The sequence below is a fragment of the Gracilinanus agilis genome, chromosome 3 (assembly GCF_016433145.1).
Source record: "Gracilinanus agilis isolate LMUSP501 chromosome 3, AgileGrace, whole genome shotgun sequence".
Taxonomy (NCBI): domain Eukaryota; kingdom Metazoa; phylum Chordata; class Mammalia; order Didelphimorphia; family Didelphidae; genus Gracilinanus; species Gracilinanus agilis.
In genome coordinates, this window is record NC_058132.1 from 341,724,080 (window position 1) to 341,750,222 (window position 26,143).

General features: G+C 37.7%; 1 protein-coding gene across 1 annotated transcript in view; it reads right to left on the minus strand.

Annotated features, from left to right (window-relative positions):
- Positions 1-26,143, minus strand: part of SLC49A4 (solute carrier family 49 member 4) — a 127,457-nt gene that overhangs the window by 71,702 nt on the left and 29,612 nt on the right. The window contains exon 3 of the mRNA XM_044670047.1: positions 2,365-2,630. Within this exon, the coding sequence (XP_044525982.1) occupies positions 2,365-2,630 (266 nt within the window). The remainder of the gene's footprint in view (positions 1-2,364; positions 2,631-26,143) is intronic.

Genomic DNA, 26,143 nt, shown 5'->3' on the forward strand with positions numbered 1-26,143 from the left:
GATACTCTATCTCTTGGCCCCAGGCATTTTTCTGGCTGTCCTCTATCTTTCAAATGTTCTTCCTCCTCATGTTTCTCTTTTGGCTTTCCCTGTCTTTCTTAAAATCTCAGATACCTTCTATATTTCTCAATCCCTCTTAATTCAGGTGTCCTCCCTCTTTTCATTTATTTCCTATTTATCCTGTACATAGCTTTTGTACATAATTGTTTGCTATTGTCTCCTCCATTAGATTGTGAACTCTTTGAAGGCAACGGGTTGCCTTTTGTCTAGGCAGTACTTAGCACAGTGCCTGGTCAATAGTAACTGCTTCCCTGCTGTTTACACACATGCCCATGCCTCATTTATTCTTAAGAAGCCCTAGCTAGATCTGGTCATCACCACTAGTTATCATTGATCTATCTTTGCTTTAATGGCTACAGTCCTTGAAAAAACTGTCTATATATTAATGCCTTCAGATCCTCTCTTTTAAGTCTTCTAAACCCTTTACTATCTGACTTTTGATCTCAACAGAAATTACTCTCTCCAAAGTCAACAATGATCTCTTAGCTGCTAAAAGTATTGCCTTTTTCGCAAACCTCGTCCATTTTGGCCTCTTTGTAGCCTTTGATACTACCTGTCTGATTCTTCCTTTTCTATCTTCTTTGTTGTATCTCCATCCAGGTCCCCTCTGCTAAACACAGGTATCTCCAAAGGCTCTTTCTCCACCTTTTTCTTCTCCTATAATATTTGGCTTGGTGATCTCATCATATTCCAATTGATTCAATTATAATGCCGATGTTAATTGCAGATGATTCTTAGATCTATTTATCCAGCTCTAACCTCTCTCCTGATTTCTAATCTGAAATCTCCAACTATCTATTAGCATCACAAACTAGATTTATCAAAACAACTCAACATGTCCCAAATGGGACTCTATCTTTTCTGTCCAAAATCTCCTCTTTAATACTGCTAAGGTACCATCACCCTCTTAGCCACCTGTCAGGAGCCCAACATCAGTGTCATTCATGACTTCTCACTTTCACTCTCCCAACAACTCCACTAGGTTGTCAAGCTTTATTCATTCTACCTTTACAACATCTTTTGAATATGCCTCCTTCTTTCTTCTGATACAGCTGCCATTCTGGTGTAGTCCCCAGGTTAGCTCCAGCCTGGATTGCTGCAATAGCCTGCTGGTGGTATCAAGTACAAGATGCTTCCCAATCCAGTCCACCTTTTACTCATGTACCAAGGTAACTGTCCTAAAGTACAGATCTGACCATGTCACTCTCCTATTCAATAAACTCCAATAGCTCCTAATTATCCCCAGAATAAAATATAAAATGCTGTTTAACTTTTAAAGGCTTTCGCCACCTGACCCTTTCTACCTTTCCAGGCTTCTTACACTTGACTCCCACACACACACTCTGTCACCAAGCCACGATGGCCTTCTTACTATTCCTCACACATAGCTCCCTCTCTCTATGCCTATTGATTTGTTAGCTATTCCCCATATGTGGAATGTTCTCCTTCCTGATCTTGGCTTCCTGCCAGTCGTAGCTCAAATCTTACTATTGGCAATAGGCCTTTTCCATTCCCCCTTAATGCTAGTGCCTTTCCTCTAAGACTGCCTCTAATTTACCTTATGTATAACAATGAATGTATATATTTTTTTACATGTCTCCCCCATGAGAATGTGAACTCTTTGTGGGCATGGCTGTTTTTTCTGGTCATGTAGGATATGCTTAATAAATGCTTACTGTCTGCCTAGTGTTGTGGTTTCACTGGTGCAGTGAACTCCAGGTGTGGAAACTATCAAGCAACTCTTTTGTCACTTAATAGCCTTATGACACTGAGAGGCTAAGTGACTTTCTTATTCAAATTCCACATATTTTGACCCCAAGTCATGACCCTATTTCATGTTGTCCCTTATAGCTTAGATGATTTTAGTTTTAGATGCTGGTAAGATACTCAAGAGAATCCCCTCAACCCCAATTTTGAAAGGGACATCAGTTAATAAGACTGAAGAAAGAAAGAAAAAAAAAGGAACAACCATTCATTGTAGCAATAATACGTTTGAGGGGGCAACCAGGTGGCTCAGTGAATAGAGTTGGCCTGGAGATGGGAGGACCCCAGTTCAAATGTGGCCTCAGACACTTCTTAGTTGTGTGACCCTGGCCAAGTCATTGAACCCCCATTGCTTAGGCACTGCCACTCTTCTGCCTGGGAACCAATACACAGTATTGATTCTAAGACAGAAGGTAAGCGTTTAAAAAAAGATATGTTTTAACAGTGAAAATGGTCTGCAAATGCTTAAGAAAATTCTAATATAATGACTGAGGTGAAAGATGCAGGAATGCAATGAGAAAGAAGGAAACTTCTAAATACCTGCATATAATACCATCTCTATACGATCCTTAATATGGATGCTGTTACTTTCTGAGGTAAGTAGATGTGAGGTTTCATTAGGAGCTGGAACAATAAGAGGCCCAACTAGAAATGCACAAGCACCACCAAGGTAGCTGAGCATGGAGGCAATTGCTGTAGCAGTCGCTCGTTCGTCTGCAGAAAACCATGTGGTTGACAGGAATGGAGCAGCATTCATTACTGTTGGACCTGCTAATCCATTGAGCAGCTGTCCTCCATGGATCAATCTGGAATTGGAGGGAGAAGAAAGGGAAATGAGATACAAATGACACAGATCTGGTGGGGCTATTGGTGCTATGAAGTGTCACCTTCAGTAGGAAGAAGCATTTCTTAAGAAATGACATTAAAAAAAAAGGTAACACATTACAAAAGGAAGAACTAGGTCACATGAAAAGGACATCTCTGGGCAAGTCGACTTCCTGCTTATCTAAGCCTACTACTGTCTTCTCTGTGTGGAAGCTGTCTCCTAAGTAATAGGATTTCCCAGTTAGGAGTTCAGCAGTTACTGAGTCCAACTTGTACATGAATAAGAATTCTTCTGTACAGTTCATACCCAACAGATGATTGTCTAGCTACTACTTCCTGAGGGAGCCCATTCTATTTTTGGAAAGCTCTAATTATTAGAAAAATTTTTCTTCACACCATTCCTCACACTTGGTGGCCTAATTACTACTGCAAAATGATCGATACTACTCCCATTCATATTATTTCTGCCTCTGGGGCCCAGTATAACAATTCCTATTTCACTTCAGAGTTCTTCAAGTATTGTGAAGACATCTGCTTCTGCCTCTCACCCCCATTTCCACAGCCCAGTCTTTTTCCAAATTATTTCCCCTCCTATTTCTTCAATCTTAATATTACATATTTTGCCATGTGCTTATATCCTAGGTTGCCTCATTTGGAAGTGCTCCAGCTTATCAACATCTTTCTTGGTATGTGTTACCCAAAGCTGAATGTCAAATTCTAGATGTGGTCTGGCAAAGGCAAAGTATTATATCTGATACTAATGTTTTAGTTGTTGGGATGAAAGAGCTTGCTGGATAGCCTGGAATCTTTTCTCACCTATTTTTTAAAAGAAATTATTTTGAAATATCTTTTAGTTTTGTGTCAAATGACTTTCCCCTTTCATTCCTTCTTCTCCCAAAGAGCCATCCTACAGAGCTAAGGATTTTTTTAAAGAAAAAAAAAAACAAAACAAAACAAAACCAAAAACCAATAACCAATAAATATATTGAAAAAAATCTGGAAGTATATGTTATTTCCCAAAGCCATGGGTCTCTCATGTCTCCAAAAGAGATTGTTCCCCTCTTTAAAATTTTTTACCAATCTTTTATTTTTTATATCATTTTCATCCTTTACAATCTCCAGGGCCATATTTTATAATAAAGAGTAAAATAGAAACAACCACAAAAAAGAATAATTCAGCAGAAGTGATCAATCTTGGTTGGCTGGTGAACAAATTTGGTTATCAACTAAGTCTGACAGGTATGACACGTTTGATACTTATGCTTCCCCCTTGCAACAAAGAAAAGAGGGAAGCATTTGCTTATATTTCTTCATCAGGGCCATAGTATGTATAGTTTTCAACTTTCTGGTTATTTATTCTATTTACATTGTTGTAGTTTTTGTCTATATTGTGTATTTTCTTGATTCGCTTCACTTTACTTTGTATCAATTCAAATAAATCTTCCCATGCTTCTCTATAGTCTTCACAGTCATCATTTGATACAACACAATAATTATCCATTACATTCACATGCCACAGCTTTAGTCATTCCCTAATCAAGGAGAATCTACTATGTGTTTCCAGTTCTTTACTTTTTTTTTTTGACCCTTATCTTCAGTCTTAGAATCAAACTACTAAGTATTGGTTCCAAGGCAGAGAAGAGGTAAGGGCTAGGCAATTGGGATTAAGTGATTAAGTCCAGGGCCACACAGCTAGAAAGTATCTGAGGCCACATATGAATCCCATCTTCAGACCTGTTTCTTAGCCACCTAGCTGCCCCTTAGTTCTTTTCTCATACAAAAAGTACTACAATAAGTATTCTGGTATATGAGACTTCTATTTCTATCTTTGACTTCTTTGGTATATGTACCTTCCTTGTGGTGAGCGGGATCTTCTTAGCAAAATTCCAAATTCCTTTCCAAAATGGTTGAACCAATTCATAAGACCAGTGGTATATTAATATAGTGAACTTTATTGGGATTCACAGGACATAAAGAAGTTTGGCTACAAGGCTAACTAAAGACCATTTCAAGTATGCATCATATAAATAATATGCTCTGATGATTAGCTGAAAGTATTTGACCCTACAAATAAAAAACTCCATCTGGTTGGAGGCAGAGAAAAAGGATTAAGAACAAAGGAAAGGATAAAAGAATGTACTTTGTTTCTACTGGGGTGCTGATGGGGAGCAGTGTTTATAATGTAATATAAGTCTCTGGAAGTATGAATGAAGCTGAGCTACACCTGGGAGATGCACCAGCCCAGTTCCTTTGTGAGCTACACACAGGGTGGCAGGTAAAACTGTATCAAATATTTACTGCTAATGTGTCCAACTTACTCTGTGTTGGAAGAAAGGAGCTAATATCAGCCTCCCCCAAAGTCTGTAGAAGTGGAGAATCTGGGGAAACAATAGCAACAACCAAAGATTCTTGGCCTCAGCTGCCCTTTGACTTGTGCTCTTTCTTTCAGAAGAAAACACTTTGTCACTATACAGTACACAAATCACTGTTGCAGAAATCTTTATTTCTTGTATATTTTATTTATTGCAGATTATTCAAAGACATCTACTAGGCATAGGAGAAGATATTGTAAACTAAGAGCTGCATTCTGATTTTTTTCATTTTTCAAAAAGGAAATATCATGGAATAGCAAAGAGTTTTGGATTCAGAATTAGAAGGGTTGGCTTCAAATCCTGGGTCTACAACTATACCTATTCAATCTGGGGCAAGTAACTTTACCTCTGAGGATCAATTCCTCATCTATGAGATAAGAAGTTGAACCAAATGGCTTCTCAAGTCCTTTCCAGCTTAAATCTATGATCCAATGAATTTCATTGCCTATGTGCCACTTAGCTACTTAACCAATCCTCATCACACAATCTTTAGATTACAAACGTACAGAAATAAAAGCTCCAAAGGTGGATCCTGCTAGTGGTGTTAACTGGCCATCTGAGCTTTTGTTATACTATGTGCTTTGAAAAAAGTAATGATCTAGTTGTGCCCTGCCCACCACACTCTAAGTCTGGAGCAGATAGTTTATGTTTTACTAAATCTACATGAGCTCTCCCTCAGCTCCAGCTCTTTTTGGAGATGTCTGTTACTTACTCAGGTTTAATGTGTTAGTTATTATTGTGTGATTCCATTGTGGAAAGAAAGCAATTTGGACAGACATGATTGGTCCTTCAAGAAACTGCATGCACTGTTGCCTAGTCCCCAGGGCTCTTTCAGATGACTGCCCAAAAGAAATATATATATATATATATATATATATATATATATATATATATATATATATATATATACATATATATTAAAGTTCCTTTCCAGGTACTCAAGTTATGTTGACAGGTCTATAATTTAAGTTTATGTTTGCTCTATTTCTCTCTTACCCCTTCTCTCTCCTCAAACTCCCCACCCCCCACCCCAAAAGCACCCTCACTACATGTACGTATTGTTTTCTAGTTTTCAGTGATTTCTTTCTATGGGTTTAGGAAAATAATAACTAGTCGTGCTTTTTTAATGATATCCATCAACACCTTGAGTACAATGTGCAGGATAGATTTGACTAAATTTTTTTTTCCTCTAGAGAGAAAACTATACTAAATTAGAAAGGGATTTACTTGTCCTACATTCCCATAAAAATAATTATAAATGTAGTTAATGCTAGATGTTCATATTCCCAGAGTTTGGGAGGCTTGTTTTACTTTTGTTTAGAGATAAACAGCATTGATTGTTTCAGGGGAAGTATTTAAATAAAAAAATTTTCATATAAATGCAAAACAGAAAGCTCTGATATAATATTGGACCTAAATTTGCCTCATATTATTTTTATATAATTGTTCCTACTTACATTTCTTTCATATTGGTAGGAGGAAAAGGTAGATTAGTGTACTTTTACTGTGCTTAGCATAAAAAGTAGAATTTAAAATGCCTTTACATCAATATTCTGCTCACAGTTGTTCTACTTTACTTATAGATCTTATTATCTTATTACTTATGAATTCATATTACTTATGAATTAGTAGACACCACATCATATATATATAGTAGATCTTACATACTGAATTTGTACCTTTTATTTTCCTTCTGAGTTAAAGAATTCTCCAAGGCTTTGAAAGATATAGTTTTTTATTCCTGAGATTTAAAATAATGGCAAGGCTTTAATAGTTATTATTGTAGCCAGCAATGGAAGCAAAATAGCCATTGTACTGACAGACATTTCTGTCCCAAATGTTTAGAATTCAAAGACAATATCACCAATGATATTAGCAAGGTAATAATAGTGTAGTGGCAATTTCAGTCAAATTTGTACATCATAATACCATGTGTGTGATTGTTCAGATATTACAATGTCACACTCTTCTGAAAAGACATTTCCCCCATTTTAAAGTATTTGAGATGGAGAATTTGAAATTATCAGTTGTTTTTTTTCAACAGGGAAAGGTGATCTCTAAAATCTTTTTCGGTCTTAAAAAATGATGATTAGATGATTTTTTTTTTTTAATTTAGAGGTCCAGTCAAGGAGAAAGAGGTTTTGCTACTAAATGCTAATATTTAAGATTAAGAAAGCACTTTCTCCACAACAAGCCTTTGAGGTAAGCAATATATGTGTCATTTAGCCTTTTTTGTAGATGAAGAAATTTGGGGAGTGAAATAACTTGTCCAGTTTCCATTGCTATAAAGAGGCTGTAGACACAAACACTTGACTCCCAAAATTCAGTGCTCTTTCCACAAGGAAATCTTCGGGAAAACAAATTAAATGAATTAATATTTACTAATGCCAGCTTCAAGGAAGGGAAACTGAATAGCCAACTTTTATATAGTTCCCTCAATTAGAGGCCTGGCTATCCTTTTTTTGTTGTTGTTTTTAAACTGTTACCTTCTGTCTTAGAATCAGAAGAGTGGTAAGGGCTAAGCAATGGGGGTGGTGGTGGTGGTGGTGGAGGTGTCAGTGACTTGGCCAGGGTCACACAGCTAGGAAGTGTCTGAGGTCAGATTTGAACCTAGGACTTCCTTCTCTAGGCCTGGCTCTCAAACCACTGAGCCACTCAACTGACCTCAAGATCTGGCCATCCATGAGGACTTAGGATTTTAAGACTTGGTTCGGAGCTGCTGTATTCTACTTCTGACTACAAATCAAGCTTTTAGCACAGAACCTTACAGAGCTGGTGCCTAAAATGTTTTATTGAATGGAACCCAGAGTTAGGTAAAGAGAAGGAAATATGTCACTATAAGGAGAACAAAAACTAAACTGTATGTTTTTTTAACTGTGGGGGTAAGGTGACACTTCATCTCGTGCATAATTTGCTTCATCTTCTTTAAGGTTGGTGGGCCTGGGAATATTGCTTACTGTGGTTGTTTGCTCCTATACCCGCCCCCCCTCCCCAAATAGTACTACCATTCAGCCACGAGAACACAATGAATTTTTTTAAATCTTGGCAGCTCTCTTAATATTTAATAACATTCTGTTAGTATTAAATATTGAGTTTATTTAAAATTCAATATTGACAGAAGATATCAGACTTACTCTTCATTATTGAAGATTAGTTTTGATACTCAAAATGTGGTACTCAGCATGCCAGAGGGGGGAAAAGGTCTACTCTCTCTAGCATTCACTGCATGAATAAAACAAAATTACAATGTACAGGCAATCCCAGCTCTCTGCCATAATTTATTTCTGAAAACCAGGTGGTAAAAAGGGATCATTATAATAAAACAGACTCTGTCATTTTTTCCCTAAAGTTTTATTTCTGTCTTGCTTTTATATCAGTTATTTTTCTATGTACCTCCTGATCCTGACTACACCTGACACTGTATTCCCTCACCTCTTTATGGAAAAGAAAGAAGTATTTGTCATACGATTTTTGGAATCAAAATCTGGATTTGCAATTAATATGAATGAACTTAATAAATAGTATGTTATTTTTGTTTACATTATTGCAATAATTGTATATACTGTTCCTGTGGTTTGGCTTGCTTTGCTCTACATCATATGTCTTCCCATGATTCTCTGAATTCCTCCTATCAGACAAATTATATGTTTTCATAGAAATGACAAGATAATGAGGAGCCAGGATTGCATTCCAACCCAAGCTCTTAGCTTGAGATAAATTGCATATCTTTGAGAACAGGGGCTATGTCTTGCTTCAGTTTTCTCTCTTGTGCTCTGCAAATGATGGACACTTAATAAATGCCTACTGTGTTGGATGGTTACTATTTTTATTTAAAATATATGTAAAAATAAATGCAAAGTAACTACAGCCACTGAACTTGAGGGCCAAGGCATTTCAGTGACTGGTCCAACATCATACAGGTAGTAACTAGCAGAACTGGTATTCAAACTCGGGTTTTGTGACTCCTAGTTCAACTCCTAGTTCTACGTTATTATTGTCTCTCAAAATATTTCAAAGTTTAACATATGATTTATCACTTGTGTATATTGATATATGATTTGGGGTTTTGGTTTTAAAAGATTACTGTTTCAAAAATGAATAATATGGAAATAGTTATTAAGTGATAATACAGTGGAATTGCTTGTCAGCTCTGGGAGGGGGGAGGGAAGAGGGAAGGGAGACAACATGAATCATGTAACCATGGAAAAATATTTAAAAATAAATGAATTAAAAATATTTCAAAGTTTAAAAACAGCACACAAAGATACTATATATGTCTGTATACATATAATTTGCATATTGATTTGAGAATAATATGCAACTTATAACAATATTAAACATTCTGTAATAGGTTTTCAAGTTGAAAAGAAGCTGAAATAAATTCCAATATCAGTATTTTAAAGATAATGAAGTTGGGGCAGCTAGGTAGCACAGTGGATAGGGTATTAGGCCTGGGGTCTGAAAGGCCTGGGTTAAAATCTAGGTTCTGATATTTCCTAGCCATATGACCCTGAGCAAGTCATTTATCCCCAGTTGCCTAGCCCTCACTGTTCTTCTGTCTTAGAATTCATACTAAGATAGAAAGAGTTAAAAAAAAAAAAAAAAAGATAATGAAGCTTAAGCCCATAAAGGTCAAGTGACTTGCACAAGGTTATAGGATCCTAAGTAGCCCATGTCTTCTGACTCCAAATCTAGAACCCTTCTAATGACATTATGCCATCTTCCACTGTTTTCCCTTGGTTTCAAAGAATTTATTTAGAAGGTATCTGGAAGGCTGGAGTCACTTAAAAAATTCTCTTCAGGGAAGTTTGAATTGACACCATCCTTTTCTTTCCTTGATTACCTTCATGTACACAAATGCATTAAATTTTTTTCTTTTCATTACAAAATGCTACAGGGGCTATTTTTTTATTTTTAACCTTTACCTTCTATCTTAGAATCAATACTGTATATTGGTTCCAAGGCAGAAGAGCAGTAGGTGCTAGGCCAGGAGTCAGCAACGTATGGCTCTCGAGCCATAACTGGCTCCACCTCCCAACCAGCCAGTCTGGACAGAGCCCTAGGATGTGCCCCAGGGGGCCCTTCAGCCCCCACCCCATATTCCAGCATCTTCTGCCTCCATCCTCCTCCTTCGGCATGCGTTTATGGCTCTCAGGGCCAACCTTTGGGCTAGGCAATGGGGGTTAAGTGACTTGTCCAGGACCACAAAGCTAGGAAGTGTCTGAGGCCAGATTTGAACCCATGACCTCTCTTCTCTAGGCCTGGCTTTCCATCCCCTGAGCTACCCAGCTGCCCCTACTACAGGGGTTATTTTGAAAAAGAATCATGTACTTGAACTCCAGGGATGATCTAGATTCTAGTTCCAACTCTGTCACTGGGCATAATTTTCCTGGCAGGTGATTTGATTTCTCTGAGTCTTAATTTGTAAATGTAGGGGAATTAAGCAATCAATAAAATACCCATCAAGTGCTTGCTACTGTAAGTGCCAGGGCAGAGACAAAAGTCAGATGGCTTGACCAAGGAATATGTAACCTAGTAGAGAAGAGACAACATATATAGGTATCTAAAGGAGATATTTAAGATAATTCTGAAAGGAAGAAACTAGCAGCAAGGGTAGAATGGAGGTGAGAGGAGAATCAGAAGTCTCATATACTAGGAGGTACTTGAGCTGAGCCTTGAAAAAGAAAGTGGAGGGGGCAGCTAAGTGGCTCAGAGGACAGAGAGCCAAGTTTAGAATAGGAGGTCCTGTGTTCAAATCTGGTCACTAATACTTCTTAGCCGTGTGACCCAGGGCAAATCACAAACCTCAACTGCCTAGTCCTTACAGCTTTTTTGCCTCAGAACCTATACTTAGTATCGATTTTAAGGCAGAAGGTAAAGTTTAAAAAGAAAAGGAAAGCAGGAACTTTAAGAGGTAGAAACGAGGAAGAAGCACATTCCAGATATGGGGAACAGTCACTGTGAAGGCATCACAATGACAGATGGAATGTGGTGTATAAGGAATAGTGTGAAGACCAATGTATCTGGACCATAGTGTTCATGAAGGGAAGGGACATGTGGTAAGACTAGAAAGGTAGATTGGGCCAGGTTGTAAAGGTGAGCTCTAACATCCTTCCCAGGTCTAAAACACCGTGATTCTGATTTTAATTGTGAGGGCTTGGAAAGATGAAATCTCTTGAACATAGCCCTCATCTTTTCTTTATTTCCCCCTTTTTTTCCTCTCCCAAAGAAGTGATCATAAGGAGCCTGTTAAGGTAGAAGAATAATCATACTCTTTTGCTCCAGTACTAAAATGATAAGTTGAGCTTATGGCTTGAATGTACTGCTATAAATGTTGGGGTTTTGGGACACTGGATGATTAAGCAAACTCCTCCCATTAGCCTCAAAGTCACTGCCCCCCACAGGGCTTACAAGGCAAAGGCACTGAGAAATGAAGTAAAAGTGTTCATTAGATAGCCTTGACTGATCAGAGCAGTAAAAAGCATTAAAAAAAAATCTAGGACCACTTTTCCTTGCCTAATAGTGGTTTAGAGATGAACAGAATTCTACAACTATAATTAATATTAATAACTTGCAAAAATGGTAGGTTTCCTGTGTCTTCCTACAAAAACAACCACACTTTTCTATATGTCAGAAACAATTAAAAACATGGTCAAAAAAATACTGACATCTCTTCCAAAGCTATTCAATTCTAAGTTGTCACATAGTAATTTCATTACAAAAATATTCTTGAAACAGTATCTTTCAATGGTTTAATTATGGATAATGCAAGCGTAACATTCAGACAGTGCATCATAGCTTAAAAAGGTAATTACTTTGATATTTAATACCTGTAATATAGTATTTTAATTATTCTGCCCTTCAGGCAGGACTACTCTAATTCATCTGGCAGGAGGAGGAGTGGAATGCTGAAGTTTTATGATTCCTAAAATTTTAAAGGGTAGAAGGAGAACAGGGAGAAAATAATCTGTCAAAAAATTCACAGCATGAAAGCTGAATGTCAAGGTATGAAACTCAATTGCATAAACTTAACAGTCCAGTGCTTCTTGGGCACTGTTTTTTTTTTTCCCAAGAAGCAAACAACAAATTTGTGCAATCGTAGAATTTTAAAGGGGAAAAGAACCTTAGAGATCAAAACAGTCTAACTCTTCATATAACAGAGGAGAAAAGTAGTGTGGAAAGAGTTCTAGCAATTCTCCTGGAGTAAATGAATGAGTAAATTAATAAAGAAAAAAAGCTTTTATTAAGCATAATACTGTGCAAAGTGTGTGGAAGGGAGAGTAAGAAAAAGGCAAGCAAGCAAGATAGTTGCTGCCCTTACATTCTAAATGGGTAACTTATAAAGAGGGAGGCCACTAGGCTTCAAAATGGCTAGGAGGCCTGGTTCCAAGCAATTCAAGGTAGAAGTTCACTTATCAGGGCATTTCTACACCCCAGAGGCACAGTCCAGGATCAGATAAGAGAGGAATGAGGAGGAATGCTAGGGGCAATAGTTTGGAAACATCTGAGAAGGCTTGTAGAGGCCTGCTTCATTCTGGGTAACATGAGGCAAAAGCTAACCTATCAGAGCCCAGGTACCAGAAGCAGAGCATGTCACAATTTTATACTAGTATTGCCAGCCTCTAACATTATGCCTACTTTGTAGTAGGTGCTTAATATTTATTAGTTGATTAAGTTCCTTGCCCAAATTCCCTTATCTATTAGTGGTAGTCACGATTAGAACTCAGTTCTCTTGACTTCCAACTTCATCCTATAGTCTTCCACCAAACAGCAACTGTTACCACTGAGTGGCAGTATGTACCATCTCTATGCTGGGGTAGCTTCATTATTCCAATTCCTTCTAGGATGAAAAGTTAGTTTGGTGATATAGATATGATTGGAACGTAACCCCATACCCAAGGATTTGCCCCTTCCCCCAATGTTGTAACCCCATACCCAAAGATTTGCCCCTTCCCCCAATGTTATCTAAAATGCTACAATTTAAATTATAATCTTGTAAATTTTGGTACTTACAGGTATTATACTTAATATCTTTAGTCATTTTGTGTTATCAACCTTCCCAAAAAAGACCATTTCTGAGGACAGGCACCAAATTTTATATTCCTTTCTATCTTTAAAATAATGCTTTAACTGCCTGCCTTTTGATCCAGCCATACCACTGCTGGGTTTATAACTCAAAGAGATAATAGGGGAAAAGACTTGTACAAAAATATTTATAGCTGCCTTCTTTGTGGTGGCAAAAAATTGGAAAATGATGGGATGACCTTCGTTGGGGAATGGTTGAACAAATTGTGGTATCTGTTGGTGATGGAATACTATTGCACTCAAAGGAATAAAGAAGTGGAGGAATTCCATGTGAACTGGAATGACCTCCAGGAATTGATGCAGAGTGAAAGGAGCAGAACCAGGAGAACATTATACACAGAGACTGATACACTGTGGCACAATCTAATGTAATGGACTTCTCTACTAGCAGCAATGCAATGATCCAGGACAATTCTGAGGGACTTAGGAGAAAGAAAGAATGCTATCTACATTCAGAGGAAGAACTGTGGGAGTAGAAACACAGAAGAACAACTGCTTGATCTCATGGGTTGATGGGGATATGATTGGGGATGTAGACTCTAAGCGATCACCCTAATGCAAAAATTAATAATATGGAAATAGGTCTTAATCACTGACACATATAAAACCCAGTGGAATTGTGCATCAGCTAAGGGAGGGAGGTGAGGGTAGGGGAGGGAAAGAACATGAATCTTATAATCATGGGAAAATATTCTAAATTAGTTAATTAAAATTTCCAGATTAAAAAAAAAATAAAACAAAGATAATGCTTTACAGTGCTGGGACTCTTTATGATAGGTATTCACAAAACAACATTAACTGTTTGAAGGCAAGGACAAAGCCGTACTGTTATTCCCAACTAGCACTTAGCAGAAGGCTAAACACATGGTACTTACTGATAGACTCAAATAATAAGAGAAGCTCATCATCTTCCTTCCTATTTCTTCTCTTTCTGTTTTTTTGCTCCCCATCCCTTCCTCAGCTCAGATCATCTGCCCCATTCTAGTCTTGTCCCTTCATACTAGTTGAAGAAAAGGAAAAGAAAGGTGGGAAGCTGTCCAGACAACAGGCAAGGAAGTTCTTCAGATGAAGATGGAGAATCACAGCTCCCTTCACCTGCACAGATCTCATTGTCCTCAAGCTAAAAACCTTGAGAGTTTGATTGAGGCCCAAGACAAGTTGGAGGTTGGGGAGGTACAGACAAGCTCTGGGACACAAGATATATTTGTTGCCCTTTTTAAGTGTAACTATTGGCCATGCAAATAGGAGCTCTGTCAGGCTAGAGGATGAGATTTAGCAAAACATTTCAGTATTTAGAAACAGCTATGTTAATTTTATTTTAATTAATGTTCAGTGGTTTAAAAATAAATATCAAGGGGCAGCTGGGTAGCTCAGTGAAGTGAGAGTCAGGCCTAGAGACAGGAGGTCCTAGGTTCAAACCCGGCCTCAGCCACTTCCCAGCTGTGTGACCCTGGCCAAGTCACTTGACCCCCATTGCCCACCCTTACCAACCTTCCACCTAAGAGAAAATACACCGAAGTACAAGGGTTTAAAATAAATAAATAAATGAATGAATATCGAATGTGAAAATTCACATTTTTCAAAGATGTGTGATTTCATCACTGTGGATATACCTATGCCACTGATCCACAACTACTCTATAGTCTTTCAAAATTTTACTACAATATACAAAGAATGGGATATGTGTGTGTGTGTGCACATCTGTATGTCACACTAAAATTCACAATTCATTTTTCTGGTACATGTTATACTATTTTAACTAATATTTAGTGACATTTTGTTGCTATAAATCACCTTCTGTTCTCTACATTTGTACCTGCCTGTCTTCTGTTACATAGCATCAGAAAAATGAAACCACAGCAGAATCTGGAGCTGGAAAGGATTTTAGAAATCATCTAGCTCAATGTCCTAATGTTAAGGATGAAAATACCAACACCTAGAAGTTAAGTGAGTTACTGAGATAACTAATGATATATTTGGGATCATCTGATCTTGATCTATGATCAAGTTTTCTTTTCATTCTACATCATCTGAAAGCATCTTTGGTTTTTATATTCTCAAAATTCTTAGAAGCAAAAAGTTACCAAGTGGCTAGCAAATTCATATAAGTTATGGCAATAAATTACCTCTTCTGAGAGGCAAAGGGCATAGTGAGATAGTTAATTTTGGAGTCAAGAAGCCTTGAATTCAAAATCTGCCCCTCATGCAAACTAGATATATGACCACAGATAAGTTATTTAATCTCTCAATGCTTTAGGCAACTCTTCTAAGACAAAATAAATTGCAGAGGAGTTTCCAACCTATGTCTGTGAAGAATGTTTCACAACTAGGAGTCACCTTCAGCAGAAATCTCAGGTGTGGACCTAAAAATTACAAAATTTTTTTCCACTCTTACTGGTCCAGAATTCAAAATGAGAGACAACGTGGGCTAGATTACATTTGGGAAATTGTACAGTACTTTCCCTGCAAGCTCCTTGCTATAACTTGAAACAAAAGCTGTTTTTTTTACAGGAATAATTTCCAGGTTATACTACTTGGCTCAAAATCATAGAATGAAAAAAAAAAGCATCTGTGTGAAGTACTAGGGACACACAAAAATAAAACAGTCTCTGATCTCAAAAGGATTAAAGTCTAATGAGAGAAGACACATTATTGTGGAACCTCTGATAGTAGTCAATAATCTGATTGCCAAAGGGTAGTGGAGAGATGTGTAATGGTTACTAGAACTTTTACCAACATTTGACCAAATATTTTACCAAAAATGACTTTTATACAAGAATTGGTATCATCTGGAAATATGTGACTGGAAAAGAAAGTAGGTCATATAGCAACAAAAGATATACCATTAGCCTCTTTAATATTAAGAGGCTTATAGAACATAGCTTCCAGTACAATGGGTGAATTGTATTACAGAGAGGTGTATGAATGGGTTACAATCTGAAACACTAGAGGACATGAACAAATAGCCAAGAACAAGGACCCACTGAAATACTGAAATATTATCTATTTTACTTTAATTAGTATTTGTGACAGTTTTAGAGAGTTGATGCTTAGAAAATGAAGTCATTAGATATTTTAATCAATATACTATATTTTAACATCCTTATCCCAAATGGAGAGGTTATTTTTTGTTTTGAGGTGAAATCAAAGTCCACTAAAAAATATGACACTTATTTTGATACTTGTGAAATGCTTTGCCTTTATTTAGCTTGAGCTACAGGTATTGTTAACTAGTTTTACAAATGAGAAAACAAATGAGGAAACAGGGTTTAAGTGGCTTGCCTATGTTCACACAACTAACGAAGTTTTGAACCTAAGTCCCTCCTGATCCTAAATGTAACACTTTCCATTGTAACACACTTGTCTCTAAATGCTTATATCTGAAGAGGTAAGGTGTCTTCTGACTTACCTTCCTTACCTTCACCAAATATACATCAAAAGAGGGATAAGTATTTATTAAGCACCTACTATTTTCCAGGCACTGGGTTTACAAATGTAATCTCACTTGATCCTCACAACAACCTTGTGAGGAAGGTGGTATTAGTAGTCCTATTTCATAGTTCAGAAACTTCTAAGGCTAGATTGGAATTCAAGTATTCCTTTTCTGTCTGGTCTATCTGGTTCTTCATGGCTTCCAGCTGGTCCTTTCTGGTCTTCAATTTGCTTATCATTTCATTTGATTTCTGAACCTCAATTTCAAATTGTGAAATTCTGCCTTTTAAACTGTTATTTTCTTTTTGAACTATTTCCCACTTTTCTTGCCAGATCTCTTCCATCTTTCTCATGATCTCAGATTTAAACTCTTCAAGAGATTGTGATCAATTTTCATTTTTTGGGGAAGGTTTGGATGTCTTTAATCTGCTTTCTGGATTTTTTCTGTGCAAAAGTTATCAAGTGTTAGGGCTTTTTTCTTGGTCTTTTTGGTGGTTATTTCTTGGGCCTTGCTTGTCATCATTATGCTGAATGAGACAGGCAGACCCTCTGTGTATAGAGCTAAGGAGCAGTTTTTGCCTGAGGCTACTTTTCCAGTCTTCTGGCTTCCACAGTCTGCTATGCCTCTGCTGTCCACGGTCCCTCTCAGCTTCACTCTTGCGCCCAAGGTCTATGTTCCCCAGCCTCCTGGGGTCTCTAGTCTAGCTGTTCTCAGGGTCAAGCCCCCAGTGGTCCTAGTCAGCTGCCCAAAGGCCGGAAACTGGCCCACGCTTGCTCCTCCACCTGAGGTTCTTCCCTGAGTCTCAGAGCTGAGCTGCTTCCACTGTCTGCTGCCTCTCTCAGCTCCACTCCTGCACCCAAGGTCTGTGCTCTCTAGCCTCCTAGGGTCTCAAGTCTTGCTGCTCCAAGAGGCATGCTCTTGGTGGTTCCAGTTAGCTGCCAAGAAGCTAGATTTTGGTCCCCTCCTTCCACTACCCCCCATCCCCACTCTAACTCTAGTGTGCAGCCTCTGACTCTGGTACTGTGGGTGGGGTAGGGGAGGGGTGATCCACTCCCGTTTTGTTGGGAGCTATTTCCCCACCTTATAGCATGGAAATGCCCAGATCCCACATAACTTCAATGCTGCGCCCTATTGTGGGGTCCCTTCGTTCATCTGGATTTGGTTTTTGTGTCCTTTTGAGATATCATGTATGGGTCGGTTAGAAGAGAAAAGCGCCCTGCTTCTACTCTGCAGCCATCTTAATCCAGAAGTTGAATTCAAGTGTTCCTGATTCAGGTTCAGCCCTATTCATTTTTACTACCCAGTGGCCTGTAGAATTTAGATTCTAAAATGAATCAAAATGAAACTAGTGTGACAGGATTATCTTCTATTGAGAAAAATTGTGATATTTTTACTTGCTTTAGCCCAGAACAGCAAGGAACAGAAAGATTAGAGAGACTATACTAATCCGGAGCTTTACGGACTCAAAAAACTGTTCAAAGCTACATAATTTCTGGTCTTTGCAACTTCCTTGCAGCAGATCTCTTCTGATCATCCCAGAAGCTGGGATTCTAAATTGAAAAACACTAAGGACTCAGATGGTAACTCACTCTTCTCTTCAGCTAATCCAAGCCCTTGAGTAGTGGCTTGAGTTTACTTCTGACTTATCCTTTTAGGAAGAACTGCCAAATGTGCTAGGGGCCAAATAAGTGGGCCATTCTGGATCTACTTTATTCCATCAATAATTCTATCTTACATAAGAATCAAGGATACAGTGGATCTCTCTGCTCAAGGATTAAAAAGTGTCATTTCAAGTAGGTCACTTTGTCATTTTGTCTTGCAGTACAAATGACCATAAGCAAAAAAGGCCACCAAAAATGCTGGTTACATCCAAACATCAGTTACAGAGTTTGAAGGGGTAGAGAAATTCTAGGAAAAACAACTAAAAAACAAGTGAGCCCATATACTTAGAAGCTTCAATATAAAGGCAGGCACAGGCAAAGATGGCTATATACATATTGAATGACATGGTTCAACTTTAAGAAATGAAAGAAGCCCTGAAGACAATCAGAAGTTTCATGCTACCGTATGTTGACTACTTTCTACAAGAAAAGTCAGAAAATAGATATGGTGAACAGCAAATATTCTCTGACACAATGATGATATTTAACAGATTAAAGGGTTGTTTAATGATGTTGGAGTCTTTCTTATAAGAAAGCATCTGTTTATGTATTGATAAGACCATCAAGAGAGCAAAGGTCAAAATTGACATCAAATTAAAGGAAAGGATAAAGATGAGAAGACACCAGGGGTAATTTTAATAGTTTCAGTGTGGCCTATTTAAATAAATCAAGGCCAAAAAGAGGAAAACAGAAAAAGCAAAGAATATTTATTTTGAACATCAACATTTCCTACTGATGTTTCAGTGATGTAAAGGGCTAACCAAAATAAGGCCCATTGTAGACAGTAAACATTTGATTTCCATGCTAATCTGAAAGACATCGGACGTGCAAGAAATAAGAAAGTTTAACAGCAAAGAACAGTGTAGACAAAAGTGAGGTAAGGGTGAAGAAAGTTTTACATGGGACAGAAATGCCATTTCATCTCAAATGTATCAATTGATTTAAAAAATTAGTAGGGCAACAAAGAGGTGGAACAAGTAATTGATTTACTAATTTTTCCATCATGATCACGTTCCATCACTAATGACAGTAGAACTACCACATTTGAATCTCAGCCCTCAATGTACTATATGAGAAAACAGAAATGCCATTTAAAAATTAGGAACTTAGGTACAAGGCATAAACCCATTTAAAAGTTAGAAAGAAAGGTACATGGAACAAATCCTAGAACAAACACAAGGAATCTGTGCTAGCAGCTGTATGAGCTTGAAAGTGCTGTACGACAGACAGCACTTGAAAGAGACTGTACAACAAGTTAAATGAGGCAAAGGAAAATATGTCCAACATGGGAAAAACCATGGATGACCATGATGATATTAATAACTACCATTTCACATGTCTTTATCTCATTTTTACAAAGTCTTTATGAGAAAGATATATACAGGGGTAGCTAGGTGGCTAAGGGGATTAAGAGCCAAGCCTAGAGATGGGGAGGTCCTGGGTTCAAATGTGGCTTCCGACACTGCATAGCTGTGTGACCCTGGACAAGTCATTTAACCTCCACTGCCTAGTCCTTGGCACTCCTTCTGCCTTGGAATCAATGCACAGTATTTATTGTAAGATGGTAGGCACGTGTTTAAAAAACAAACATCCTTAATGAAAATATGAAGAGTGGAGAAGCAAACAATTTTCTTCAGCAGATCACATCTTTATAGCCATATCACTGCCTGAAAGTTATAGAGAATACAAGATTCCACTGTATTTATTATTTATTGATTACAAAGAACACTTAAACTCAGTATGAAGTCTTAAAACCTCTCCACCTGGTTTGTACCCCAAAGAGATCATAGATAAACAGACTTGTACGAAAATATTTATAGCTGCGCTTTTTGTTGTGGCAACAAATTGGAAAAGGAGGGTATGTCCTTCAATTGGGGAATGGCTAAACAAACTGTGGTATATGCGGGTGATGGAATACTATTGTGCTAAAAGGAATAATAAACTGGAGGAGTTCCAAGCGAACTGGAGAGACCTCCGGGAACAGATGCAGAGTGAAAGGAGCAGAGCCAGAAGAACTCTATACACAGAGACTGATATACTGTGGTAAAATTGAATGTAATGGACCTCTGTACCAGCAGCAATACAGTAACCCAGGACAATTCTGAGGGATTTATGGTAAAGACGCTACCCACATTCTGAGGAAGGACTGCAGGAGAGGAAACATATAAGAAAAACAACTGCTTGAACGCATGGGTCGGGGTGAACATGATTGAGGGTGTGGACTCGAAACTACCACACCAATGCAACTACCAACAATTTGGAAATTGGTCTTGATCAAGAACACATGACAAAACTAGTGGAAATGTGCATCGGCCATGGGTGGGGGGGGTGGGGGGGGGGGGTGAAGGGGAAAGAGGAGCATGAATCATGTAACCATGTTAAAAATGAATATTAATAAATGTTTGAAAAAAAAAACCTCTCCACCAACAAGAATTCTCATGCATATTTTAAAAGCATACAGAATTCCTTGATAAATGCAACCACAGAAAATTGTTCAATACATTTTTATTATTATATCAAGTGAGGCATAAAATAGGAAGATACATGTATAATGATGACATTTGCTACCATTTTAGAGGATTTCCCCTCCAACATCCAATGGAAGAGGGATTCCCTATATATAAACAGATCCTTCTAATGCTCCTGCTTGCTCATGAAATTGGAGTGACTGTATCAAACCCAGAACACCACCAGACTTCCTAAATGAGATTTATGATGACTGAAGTGTGACTGACTTGTCAATTCATATAGGAAAAACTAAACGAAAGAATAATATCTCCTGTTCAGGTGAGGATATGTAGTTAGCTGGCCAGTCTACTAAATCAGTACATCTATACAAGACAGATGCTACAGATGAACAGATGTGAATTAGTGGAAAAAATCATTCTAAATTGCATTTGGGACAATTTGTCCTGCTTTTAATGATTCTAACACATAAACACATCTTTTCAACTCTAATACAATCTCATAGTATTGAGTTTCAATTTTTTTTTCGAAGTTAATGTATATGATTTTACTGGTTCTGTTTATATCATTTGAAATGATATCATATTTCTGCATACTTCTCTATATTCATTATATTTGTTCTTTTTTATGGTACGGTGGCCATATCCCTGGTATGTTGGCAGGCAGAATAGACCTGTTAGTGGGGTACCGAACAGGCTTCAAACCTATTAGTGAGTTAGAGGAATGTCTACTGTCTTGTGTAAAGATTTCCCCTGGTGGAAGAGACGGAAGAAAACAATTTGTTTCAATGCCCATGACGGTTGCAGAAGCAAGCCCTGTGGAGCACTTAGAGTTTGGTTGGTCATCAAAGAAATCCAGGTCACGTGCTACACCCCAAGCCATCACCAGTTGTCTTGATTTCTGTTTTGCCACTGGAGATGGATGATTCAGGAAGAGTGAGGCTGGTGACTTTGTGCAACTCTGCCTCACTTGACTCTAATTTATGCTTGAATTACACAAGTGATGTAATTTTGGTCTTCTTCAAGTACAAAGAACAACAACTAATTCCATTACATTCAAGTACCAAAATGTTTTAGTTGTTACTAAATTCATGAGTTAGCATTTTTAAAATAACAAGTAAATTTGGCCTAGGGCAGCTAGGTGGCATAGTAGACTGGTGGGTCTGAAGTTTGGAATACTGATCTTCCTGAGTTTAAATCCAGCCTTAGACACTTACTAGCTGTGTGACCCAGAGTTAAGTCACTTCACCCTAATAACCTCAGTTTCCTCATCTGTAAAATGAGCTGGAAAAGAAAATGGAAAACCACTCCAGTATTTTTGTTAAGAAGACCCCCAACTGGACTCTAAATGATCACCCCAGTGCAAGTACTAATAATATGGAAATAGGTCTTGATCAGTGTAAAACTCAGTGCAACTGCTCGTTGGCTACAGGAGGAGAGGGGGAGAGGAAGAGGGAAAGAACATGATTGATATAACTATGGGCAAACAACCTAAATTAATTAAATAAATGAACTTAAAAAAAAATCCAACTGGGAGTATGAAGAGATGGACACAACTGAAATGAAGATGCAACAAATATGCCAGGTACTGTGCTAAGAATGGTTGATAAATATGTCATTTGACCCTCACAAAAATGCTGCAAGGTAGGTGCTATTATTATCCTCATTTTATAGTTAAGGAAGACAGAGGTTAAATGGCTTGCCCAATCACATAGCTAGTGTCTGAGATTCAAGAGGGAGTTCTCTTGGAGAAGGCAATATAGCAGATGACTGAAGTGTAAAAAACAAGAGACAAAAATTAAACTTTTAAAAAAATTTCTCAGAAAAAACATAAGACAAAATTGTGTGATGATCAAGGATAATGTTTTTAAAGTAATTCTCCACAGTTTAAAGGATTTATATTCTAGGATTATCCTGAAGTACTTTGGGGAATCTAAGCTTTACATATTTAACTGGAAAGGGTTTAGCTCTTGAATTTACAAATTTCTCAATTTTGTCACAAAAAAGACCACATTTCTATATTATAGAAAATAATAGGATTTGCATGTCATCCTTACTCTGAGCTCTCTTCTCTTGTCATTATTGGGAGGTCGAGGAGAGACATTAATTCAATCTTTTTAAAGGAAAATTTGTAAATTAAAATGAACTTGGAAATAATTTAGAACCTTTTTCCTTGAAATGGGCTTTAAGCACATTAGAATTTCAAGAACTAGAGCCAATATGGCAAAATAAAAAGCAGCGATATAGCTCAGCTCCCCCAACAACAATTCTAACAAAGATTTAAAGGGCTATCAGACCAAAGGACCAACCCTCCAAACGGGCTTGGCCAGCAGACTGGAGTTGCCAGATGAATTTGAAGCCCAAGGTCCACAAGAGCGCTAGTCTAGCAGCACAGTTGCTTTGAAACTGATGAGACTTTCAACTAGTTCATAGGGACTCGGGCCAACTACTCTCTGCTGGAGAACCACCCAGGGCAAATCTACAGCTGTGTTACCTAGACACAAACTAGGGTCTGGAGCCAGAAAGGATAGTGGTCAGACAGTGCCCTTGTAATGACTGCATATAAGGCCTGTGGAAAGATTTCATCTCCCTGGCTCAGGCTACCCACTGTGATCCTTGAAGAACACAGTACTCAATACCTACAGTGCAGACAAGACCAATCAAGAACAAACCAAGTCCCAACAGTTGTGTGCTGAAGTTGGCCCTAATACTGAATCCAATCTGGGAAGTAAGGCTAGAAGAATATGTAAACAACAGCAACAAAAAAGATAAAGAGCAAGTATGATGCCAGAGTAACCTGAGACACAAACCTGAAAGAAAATAATTTCAAAACATCTATAAGGAAAGCCTCAAAAACAAAAAAACCAATAATCTTGGCCATAGATCAAATATAATTCTTAGAAGAAATGGAATAAGGGGCAGCTGGGTGGCTCAAAGGATTGAAAGCCAGGCCTAATAATACAGGAGGTCCTAGGTTTAAATCTAGCCTCACACACTTCCTAGTTGTGTGTCTCTGGGCAAGTCACTTAACCCCCATTGCCTAGCCCTTGCCACTCTTTTGCGTTGGAACCAATACACAGTATTCATTCTAAGCCAGAAAGTAAGGTTGGTTTTTTTAAAGGGAAGAAATGGAACAAGAGTTTATAAATGACATTATAAGTTAAATGACAGCAATAGAGAAAAGAACTGGAAAAGAAATGAGAGCTCTGGAGCAAAGTCTTGAAAAGAGAATTAACAGATTTGTATAAGAAATATCAAAAACATTACCCTAGTAGTAAACTCCTTAAAAATTAGAGTGGACCAAATAAAATTCATGCTTCCATGGGACCTCAAAAGTTACTAGAACTAGGCTGCTAGATTTTGGGAAAAAATGCAGTCAGACTATCAACTGCTAGGCTAAAAGAACAGCTGTCATAACTGATGGATACTTCCCATATTTTCCCATGGGGGCTGTTTTTCAGCCACTATACTTTATTTGTTCTTTAATTTTTTAGAAACTGGGACACATTAACATGTCTTCAATTTCCATTTTTCCTCAGGTACACTATGGCAATCAATGAATCATTTATTAAACACCTACATTCCAGGCACTGAATATAAATAGAGAAACAAATAATCAGGCCACGTTGGTTCTAAAAGGACAAATGAAGAGCTTCAGTTTTTTAAGTACAGAACTAATACTTACAAACTAGGGATAATATATGTCACAGAAAATTTCACAGAGATTCACCATTAATTTTAATGAGGGCCATCAATCAGCTATCAGGAGTAAAAATATTAAATATAAATATTACCAAGAGTTAAGTTAATTTGGCTCTGTACTGGATTGATCCAATAACAAAAGAAATTATTCTATGAACACTGATACACTAAACTGAGCTGTTGGCTCATGGATCACATGATTGGTTCTCTTTATAACTGGTTAATATAATTTAGAACTTCCTACAAATGTCACATCAGAACTCTGCAGTAAGCAGGCCCAGCTATCATTTTGTACTGTTCCTTCTTGGCATCCTTCACTGACATGTTCTTCATAAAACCAGACTACACAGTGGCATGGAATCAGCCAAGCCTGGATCTGTGCTGCAGATGCCCATGCGGAGCTCACCTTCAGGAATTGTGGTCTCATTTGCTGGGACATAAGACAACATTTGGTACCCAGCACAACAGGGCAATTCTTATCCTTCAACAGCTTGTGACCTTTATATTACTTATGACCTCCATGTAAAAGAGGAGAAATAGCCTGTCCATTTAATTATTTCTATCTCCTTTCAGGTGCTTATGGCATTGTCTTTTTAAAAAATTTACCTTCTGTCTTAGAATCAATACAAAGTATCAATTCCAAGGCAGAAGAGAGCAGTAAAGCCTAGGCAATGGGAGCTGAGTGACTTATCCAGGGCCAAATAGCTAGAAAGTGTCTGAGGCTAGACTTGAACCCATTACCTCCAATCTCCAGGCCTGGCTCTCTATTCACTGAGCCACCTACCTGCTTCATGCTAATGATATTCTTACAGAAAAGACACAATAGAATAATTAAATTCTCTGAACTTTTAGGTATCTAAACCAAAGGAATGAGATCTGGGATAAATGAAGAGTTCAGGTGGGGAATGCTTGCCCACCTCAACAATTTGAGAAAGCTGATCATGTATAATTATGTAGCTGACCATACACTGAGCTTAAGAGTCAACAGGCCTGCATTTGAGTCCCACTCAATCAAATTAGCTATGTGACCTTGTGCAGGCTACCTAATACCTCTCAGCCTCAGTTTCCTCATCTATAAAATGGGGATAATAATAGCAACTATCTCAGGGCTATTGTAGGGATCAAATGAAATAATTTGCAGGATAGAGTCTTAAAATTGGAGTCAGGAAGATTGGTGTTCAAATATGGCCTCAGACACTAGCTTTGTGACTCTCAGCAAGCCCCTTAACTCTGTCTCAATTTTGTCATCTATATAATGTGTGTCGTCATGAAGTTAAAATGAGGTAATATCTGTGAAGTGCCTGGCATATATTAGATGCTTAATAAATGCTTGTTAAAATTTTTTAAAATAAAAAATTCAAATACTTTGAAAGTATTAACTTATATAAACACAAGATATTATTATTATTATTATAAGAAAAACCCCAAATCTTGGAAAGCTCCAAGTAGAGTTTACTAGAGTTAAGAAAGTGGATCAATGTTTCAGTGTTAGTCTAGTAAACCGTAAAGGCTTTTACATGGTCCTTAGCCTGGCAAGTCTAAAACTAGGTAGGATTCTCTCTTCTAAATTCCTCAGAGTAGAGGATCATATCATACAGTGACTGCAGGGTCCCTGTCATATGCTTCTGTTCCTCTAAGATCCAGCTTTTTTGAAACCTATGAAAGATCTATTATTTATTACTTTGGGTTTTCTGGTTGTACCTCTCCTCTCAAGCAAGGTTAATGTCATAACTATATATGGAAGAATACAAAATGTAAACAACTCTAGGAAAGGAA